This window comes from Sinocyclocheilus rhinocerous, unplaced genomic scaffold (assembly GCF_001515625.1).
Source record: "Sinocyclocheilus rhinocerous isolate Xijiao unplaced genomic scaffold, SAMN03320098_v1.1 scaffold203, whole genome shotgun sequence".
In the NCBI taxonomy this organism is placed as follows: Eukaryota; Metazoa; Chordata; class Actinopteri; order Cypriniformes; family Cyprinidae; genus Sinocyclocheilus; species Sinocyclocheilus rhinocerous.
In genome coordinates, this window is record NW_015644353.1 from 717,084 (window position 1) to 726,329 (window position 9,246).

The 9,246-nt window shown below is 34.8% G+C and overlaps 1 protein-coding gene across 1 annotated transcript in view; it reads left to right on the forward strand.

Annotated features, from left to right (window-relative positions):
- LOC107758180 (R3H domain-containing protein 2-like) overlaps positions 1 to 9,246 on the forward strand; it is an 86,738-nt gene that overhangs the window by 38,806 nt on the left and 38,686 nt on the right. The window contains exons 2-8 of the mRNA XM_016575854.1: positions 1,081 to 1,245; positions 1,352 to 1,542; positions 4,121 to 4,162; positions 5,669 to 5,758; positions 5,987 to 6,110; positions 7,028 to 7,106; positions 8,998 to 9,057. Coding sequence (XP_016431340.1) covers positions 1,381 to 1,542; positions 4,121 to 4,162; positions 5,669 to 5,758; positions 5,987 to 6,110; positions 7,028 to 7,106; positions 8,998 to 9,057 — 557 coding nt within the window. The 5' untranslated portion in view covers positions 1,081 to 1,245; positions 1,352 to 1,380. The remainder of the gene's footprint in view (positions 1 to 1,080; positions 1,246 to 1,351; positions 1,543 to 4,120; positions 4,163 to 5,668; positions 5,759 to 5,986; positions 6,111 to 7,027; positions 7,107 to 8,997; positions 9,058 to 9,246) is intronic.

The following is a 9,246-nucleotide window of genomic DNA, read 5'->3' on the forward strand; positions in this document are numbered from 1 at the left end:
ACACACTCTCTCACACACACACACTCACTCACTCACACACACTCACACAGACACACTCACACACGCACACACACACACACACACACACACACACTCACACACTCTCTCACACACACACACACTCACTCACTCACACACTCACACAGACCCACACTCACACACGCACACACACACACACACACACAGATCTAATGTGTTTTTGGACAAATGCTCATCATTACTGTGTAAGAATCACATACTGTCACACTCCTCGTCGTGTTTCTGCAGTATGTAGTGTGTAAACTCTGCAGTATATGATCGTTCTGCTTGCAGAAATCCTGGATGACCTACATTTCCCAAATGTGCAGTACACTGCATTAGATACACTGTATCCCATAATGCAATGCACAATACATTCTTCTATTTCAAGTATAATGAATGAACATGAAGTGGTGTCGTCTTTGATATCGTCCTTCTTCACTCAGCATTTGGTTGAACTGTGAACAGATTAGACATTTGTACAAAATTGGTTAAAAAAAAAACAATAAATTAATCATGCATTCAATTATTTTTATTAAAAGTGCCTATACTGTACATATGGTCACAATTTCCATTTAGTACATTTCCCATATTTCTATTATAATATCTGCATAAACTGTACCTGTAATCTGTACCTTGTGTATTTTTTTATTTTTATTTTGTGTATTTTATTTTATTTTTTATTTTATATTTAATATATAGTTTTTCATTTATTTTATTTTTTAATTTAATTTTGTTTATTTTTACTTGTATATTTTTAATTTTATCAATTAATTTTATTTAATTGTTTACATACTGCTGTTTTTAACCTAGTAGGCGGTGTACAGTATATACTGCACATTCTTCAGTAAGTAGTGTGCTAGTATGTCATGCCAAACAGGGCTTATGACTTCATGCACACACACGCTACTGCTGCATGTCTGTTTACACAAGCAGATGCATTCAGCCTTAGAGAAATATTCATACCGTCTGCTGCTGTATTCACACTTAAACACATATATATCTTGAGTTAATCTGTTTATATTGTGCTTGCCATCTCATCTAAGCAGCGTTTCTCTCCAGCAGGTGGAGCTGTGACGATTGTGTCTGTAAGAACGTCGCACAGCATGCAAGGAAACTGAGAAGACACTCGTTCAACATGACGTCCTCCCCGCCCTCATCTCAGCCATAGGAACACACACACACACACACGCGCAGAAGAACACACACATCACACTACAGCCCCAGGTGTGTCCGGTAAAGACTGACTGAACTGTGTTTGATAACAAAATACTGATGACCAAAAAATCTTATTACAGCTCAAACTGCATCTCCTCCTCCTTTGTGAGTTCAGGGTTTGTGAGGTGTGCGCTTTGAGGGATCATGTCTGTGGTCTTCACACCCGACGGGATGGAGGAGGGCGATGGCTCTCTGTCCACCGACGCTTCCGCAGGCATCCATGGCAAAAGCAGCCCGTCGGCGCCCGCTAAAGACACCAACGCCGACAGCACAGAACCAGACGACAACCTCTCCCAGGATGCACAGGTGAGACACAGAAACACTAGCTGTGTTTCCATCCAAAGATTCGAATTTCACTTGTGTGCAAAACTGGAATGTTGCATAAAACATTTGCGAATAAAGCACCGTTTCCATCCAACGAGTCAAAGAGAACAAAATAGTCACTTGCTGATAAACTGGCACTAAATATCACTAAGAAAACTAGGAGAAGCCAGTGAATATAATAATTTTCATATATGTGACCCTGGACCACAAAACCAGTCATAAGGGTCAATTTTTCAAAATTGAGATTTCTACATCATATGAAAGCTGAATAAATAATCTATACCCCAGCGACTTAACACTGCTTTTGTGCTCCAGGCTCACATGTGATAAATAACTTGCGCCTCAGAACGAGCAGACGAAACGCAATAAATGCGCTCATTGCTTTCGGAGGCGGATGCTGCTGTTTGGAAAGACAATTGTACAGAAATAGGCCTTTCAGAATGACCAAAACAACATATAGATGCTGTGAACGAGATCGGTCCGCTGGTTAGTCGAGTTATCCCGTCTCATAGCACAAAGTCACATGACTTTCGATGCGCATGGAGGAATTTATTCGGTAAATGTGTTTCCGTCATAGTTTATGCGCATTTTTTCTTATCGGATAAAAAGTGTATTCTACTCGATTGTGTGCATAAGTTTTTTTTATGCACATTTTTAGAATTTATGCGCATCTTGGCGTTTCCATACAGCGTTTTTTTATGCAATATTCTAAAATGCGCATAAAAATAAGTGGATGGAAACATAGCTACTTAGACTTTCCTTGGTCTTCCTCAAATCTAGATGATGTTTTTGCACATATTTAGACGCCGCTACATTAGCGTTCAAAACTTTGGGGTCTGTAAGAAGTTTTATTGTTTTAAAAGTCTTTTCTGCTCACCGAGGCTGCATTTATTTGATCAGAAATACATCAAAAGTTGTGAAATATTATTAGAATGTAAAACAACTATTTTCTATGTGAATATCTGTTAAACTGTAATGTATTTCTGTGATGCGCAGCTGTATTTTCAGCATCATTACTCCAGTCTTCAGTGTCACATGATCTTCAGAAATCATTCTAATATGCTGATTTGCTGCTCGAGAAACATTTCTGATTATTATCAATGTTGAAAACAGTCCAATATTTTTGTGGAAACTGATACATTTTATTTTTCAGGATTCACAGATGAATAGAAAGTTCAAAAGAACAGCATTTATTTAAAATAGAAAACTTTTGTGACATTATAAATGTCTTTACTGTCACGTTTAATCAATGTAATGTGTTCTTGATTAATATAAGTATTGCTTTCTTTCAAAGAAACTTCTAAATGATAACGTACATAGTTAGATTTTAGCTTATCAAGCATATAATATAAAAGCCTAATGCCTTGCAGTGTCCTGTGCTCTGACATGCAAAACTCAATCTAAACTATTCGATCTGCCACAGAACAGGATTTAAGTGAACTGGAAAAAAAGGGTAAAAGGAGATCAAATGGTGACCAGTTACAGCACCAGAAATATATATTATATTTATACTAATGCACATGTAAATTCTAACCTATTATTTAATTTTAATTAATCACGGTTATTTTGGTCAATATTGTAATCACGAATATTTAACGCAGTTATGAGTGGGCCATGTGACTTTATATGAGTGATTTATTTAAAGATAGTGATATATATCAAATATATTTTTTCTGTATATGAGGTTGCTATAACATCTACATTTTAGAGACCAACGAAATTTCACAATTCTCAATACCACAGCCAGAGTACTATAATAACTAATATTAGTAAAAAAAAAAAAGAAATCCTCAAAATTATTGGAAATAATTAGACTGTCAGTAATAAAAAATAAAAAAAAAGTACAAATACATTTGAATAAAAAGACACAAATGAAACAAACTGTGCTTTTAAGTTTTTTTTTTGTTTGTTTTTTTTAAGTATTCAGTTAACGGCCTACTACAGAAATTAATAATCAAATGTAAAATAAAACAGCATAGTTTTCACTGTAAGAATTAAACTTCATTTGTTTCTTATTAAAGCTACAAAAGTCCTTCACTCAAGAGCAGGGAGTGATTTTGTCTTTGTCTTTTGTTGTTTGATTAATATTAAGCACACAGTTAGCAGCAGGAAATATTAGGCTGCTGTCACTTTAAGAGCTGCACGGATTCCAATTTACTGTTACACATGTATTTTCACTCTCAACTCTTTACATCCATTTATAACATAACTGTAATTGCAACTTGCAAGTGTCACGATTTTACTGATTTGCACGTTAAATTGGGCTTTTAAAGAGGAGCGAATGCTCACGGGGTGGAATGGGGCCCCTTTATTATGGAATTATTGTATTTTCATAATCGTTGGCGGCCGAAATTGAAACTGTATTTCGATTAATTGCACAGCCCTATTTTGATGTAAAATCTTGATGTCGAATAAAATGCATTTTCTCCATGTTATTTGTCAGCTACCCATTTGTGAAGTATCTGTCATTTCCCCGCCTGAGGTTTTGTTTTGTGCTGAAGTTCATCATTAATGAATGATTTTAATGGTCACTAATAAATATTTTGGTCTTTCCCCGCAGCGACGCTGTCAGAATCACGGCCACACTAGGAAACGAGCCAAGGTAAAGCATGCGAGGACACACACTTCTGCTGCTGTCTGTAGCTCAGTCCTAAACATGACAGGCTTTAGCAGTCAGTCGAGTTTAACCTCGACGTTACAGACCCATAACATCTGTGTTTCTGGATGTAGGTTCAGTCACATGTCTTACTGCATGAAATCTTAGGTTTTGTGTTGTTTATATATTAGTTTTCAATGCAAAAATCTGAATGAACCATTCAGTTGTATGCAAAATAAATGTATAATAATAATAGAAATATTACATTACATTACATTTAGTCATTTAGTAGACGCTTTGGATAAAGCGACTTACAAATGAGGACAATGGAAGCAATCAAAATCAACAAAAGAGCAATGATATGCCAGTGCTATAACAAGTCTGTTAGCTTAACACAGTACATGTAGCAAGTTTTTTTTTTAAATTATATAATAAATAAAAAGAAAACCGATAGAATAGAAAAAGCTAGTTGTATATAAATAGTTATATTTAAACATAAATAGAGCAAGCTAGTGTTAGAGGCCTTTTTTTGCTTTTTGTTAATTGTATAATAAATAAAAACAAAACCAATAGATAGAATAGAGAAATAAATAAATTGCACAGAAATCCAAAAATCTTATTTCTTAAAATATACCAAAAAAATATTTCTTAAAAATCAAATCAAATAAAAAATAATAGCATACAGGTGGTCAGTGCATTAATAATGCATTATTGTTTGTATGGACTCGGGTCAAAGGGTTCATGACAAGTCTCAAAGTATCCCAAGTCTCTAAATAAAGCATTTTGAAGCTGTATGTTAAATGCATATGAAACCAGACTCACACACACTCTCTCTCTCTCTCTCTCTCTCTCTCTCTCTCTCTAAACGCCCGTACAAAATTAAATGAAACATTTCCAAAGCATTAACATGCATGATGTAACATTAGCGAAACACTCAGCAGAAAATAAAGCAGGACTGTATGTTAGTATCTATTAGAATCTGATTGAAAACATATTTAACCCCTTCTGGGAAGTTCCTATTTAGGGTTTCTGTAATTTTACTTTCAGCATGATGTATTTTTAAGTGCATTTAGAATAAAATAGATGCATTGGGCAATTTCAGATTTCTGAATCTCATTATGATTCTTTAATTGACAGAGCTTCCTGTCAGAGAGCTTCCAACTAGTAATTACCACTTTATAAATATATATATCGCATAAATATAATCATCCAGGCAGCATATGGTCACAGTATCGTTTGCATCAGCAGAAAAGATGCTGCAGAGATGAGGAGAGTTATTACGCTTTTAATGGAAGGTTACGAATGCAGAAGTTTTCACGTGCACAATAAGAACTGAAATTGAAGTAAATTGATTTCATATTGACTTCTAATTAGTTGATGGACAGCACCAGAAGCAGCACAGTATTCAAAACTAACAGCTGTTTTTCTGTTCCATTTGCCTGAAATAAAACTACACCTTGTTTTTTTTCCGTAATGCATCTCTTTGTCCTGCATTTCTCCTCTCGGTCTCAGTCGAATGCAAAGCTCAAGCTGGTGAGGAGTCTTGCAGTTTGTGAAGAATCTTCAGGGCCGTTTTCAACCGACGGTCCTCTAGAATCACAGGTAAATACACAAACGCTGGTGGCTTGATCAAGGCAGTGACTATAAAGAATTGTGTATTATTTACCAAAACTCAGACTCTGATTTCAAAAGGTTGAAGTGTAGACTGTGCAAAGTGTGTTTTGGCAAATAAAATTGAGTCTGTAAACCACCATTAGGATATGATCATTAATATTCATATAGTCATGAATATTCATGTGTTGTCTGTTTATTCTGACTCCGCCCATGAAGGACGTCATTCAGCTTCACATCAGCTGTCCATCGGATAAAGAGGAGGAGAAATCCTCGAAAGACGAGTACGAGAATGAGGAAAGGGAAAAGAAGGATAAAACTCCACGCAAGATGCTCTCGCGTGGTAAGACATTCCTTTTAATGGTGTGTTTTGTTGAAACTAGTTCCTGTAATCAACATACAATCCAACAGTCGGTTCCAGAAGTAAAAACTCCATTCATTTTCTCCATAAGGAAATTTATTTTTAACAGTAACTTATAAACCTTTAAAGACAGACATTTTTAAAGCCTTCATTTTTCATTAATTCAGCGTATTTTGTTTTTAAATAATCATGCTATAAGCAGAATTTGTGGTGAAAAACTACATTACCCATGATGCTGTACAGAAAAATTCCACCAATCAGAGAGTCTCAGTGAGCAAAGCTCCGCCCACTCCATGATGCATAATCGGGCCAATTCAAAGCACTTAAATATTTGTATACACATGCATATTTTACAATACAATTAAAATGTTTCTAAAGTAAGCAACAAACAAACTTTAAATGAATACTTATGAGTTTCTCTCTCGTTTTAAATTTTATTGTCATTCACAGTGCTACATGAGATTGTAGTTCTTTCCATCATTAAAGCTGTTAGGTACACAGTCTTGTATATTTGTCAGATTTTTCATATATTTTCCTGCTTCAAATTTGCATGTAATGTTGTGATACTCCTCGTACTGTAGCTGGTTGGTTTGATCCGTGGCTTATAATGCTTTAACGTAGAATTTTATCAAATCCGTATGGGAAGAAATGAATGGGAAAAATACCAGTGGCAGCATTAATGCACTCTATATGGGTGTCATGATGCAACAAAATATTATAATCCTATAAAAAATGACTTGTGTTTAACCAAATAACCTGTAGGTCTGTTTTGAACTGAATTGAGCTGGATGTTGACATCACTGAATTCAATGATGAACTGCCTTTAACTGAAAATTGAGTGTTTACTGTTGTCTTTTCGCATTGACACCCATCTGATTCTGTTCTCCGTTCTCTTCCAGACTCCAGTCAGGAATACACTGATTCCACAGGGATCGATGTGCACGAGTTCCTGGTGAACACACTGAAAAACAACCCCAGGTACGACAGCCTCGGTCTGGTGTTCAGACACAACACTGATATCAGACACCGCCGGCGTCTCACACACACTCATCTGTCTCTGGTTACACTCGGCTTTTCCTGTGGATCACTCTGGCCGCATCCCAAATCACATACTAAGTGTTATACGAGAAGAAGTGAGCTTTAAATCATAAGTAGTGAGTGTGCTGAAGGAACCCAGATTTCAGTACAGAGAGAAAGAGTTTGTGATATTTTCCATCAACTTTCAGGTATTCTCAGTGTATAAACCTAAATGACCACAAAACCAGTCATAAGGGTCACTTTTTCTGAAATTGAGATGATTCTGAATAAATAAGCTTTCCATTGATGTATGGTTTGTTAGGATAGGACAATATTTGGCCGAGATACAACTATTTGAAAATCTGGAATCTGAGGGTGCAAAAAAATCTAAATATTGAGAAAATCATCTTTAAAGTTGTCCAAATGAAGTTCTTAGCAATGCATATTACTAATCAAAAATTAAGTTTTGATATATTTACGGTAGGAAATTTACAAAATATCTTCATTGAACATGATCTTTACTTAATATCCGAATGATTTTTGGCATAAAAGAAAAATTGATAATTTTGACCCATACAATGTATTGTTGGCTATTGCTACAAATATACCCCAGCGACTTAACACTGCTTTTGTGCTGCAGAGTCACACATGTGAATGTGTAGTGAATTTTAAGGTGATGTATTAATATGCTAATGTTTGCATGAATATTAGTTTTTAAAATATATTTAAACTTATTCTAACATAAAAGGTCTTTAAAGTTGTGTTTTGGGTCATTATGCTTTGGCACAGTATCTGTCAAACGAACTCAAACCGAAAGCACAATATGCCTTAAAACTTTCATCAAGTCTGTTTCAAAGTGAAGCGCGTACTTCGTTCAGACGATCAGCTCGTGATCCGGTGTTTTCTGCGTCTCAGAACGACTCGTTCAAACTGAATGAATGCAGTCAACTCCTTTATTTCACGTGATGTGAGTTTAGCGCGTGTTTGGGAACACAACGGCCACCAGTTATGCTTTATTTTCACGGAAGATGATTTCAGCGTTTCACTAGATTTGTAGTTTTTGTAAGCCTGTTTTCACAGTTTTCCTTCAAAATAAAAGCTCTACTGCCGTTTCCGTCAAAATAAAAGCGTAAAAGTGCAGTATGAATTGCTGACAGCTAGCGGTTTAAATGCAGTCCAGATTCAAAATATCTCTGTCAAGTGTAGAAATTAGGAAAGAAGTATTGTATTTTCTCTACTGTAGTGTAAAGCAAAAATAATATACCTATGAAATATTCATTTTCATTTATTTTACAGTGCAGTTGTTTTAGAATATATGGCTATTACTGTCATTGTTGTTATTATTATTATTATTATATTCTAATTATTTTGGCTTCCTAAAACCCCAGTGTGAATGTAATTTAGACTGAGACAGTATACCACAAATAAAAAGAGGGTTGAGTCCCCTTTAAAGTTCAGGTACAAGTCAATTCACTGACTTTTTTCTGACTTGAGTTTTCTTAGTTAAGAACAAGGGTTGTAGCTCTTAATTTTGAACTCAAAGTGCATTAGATAGAATAATTTAACTTTAAAATGTACAAAATGTAAAAAAAAAAAAAAAAAGTCCAATTCTTCATTTTTTTATTTTTTTTTTATAAATATTGCGATCAATATTGTACCGTGGACTTCATATCGAGATATTATCGTATCGTGAGATTTTGATATCGTTACATCCCTAGTTACAAATGAATCCATCATCATCAAAGTACGTAGTGAAGTATGTGAATCTGAATGCAGCGTCAGCTTCCATTTGATTAGTTTTTTCTGTTCTTCTGCATCACTTTTACCTGTAAATCCTCCTTTACTCTTTTAGAGACAGAATGATGCTGCTCAAGCTGGAACAGGATATCCTGGATTTCATTAATGATGAGAAGTAAGTCTGTATAATAATTCATATTTAATTAAAACAAATTAAATATATATGAACTTAAATATAATGATAATAATAATAATAATAATAAATTATATATTTGTTTTACGTATATGTATATAGTCTTTAAAATATTAAAAGTTTATGTATCCAAATAGATGTGGTTGTAACAATTTAAATTTGTTAAAAAAA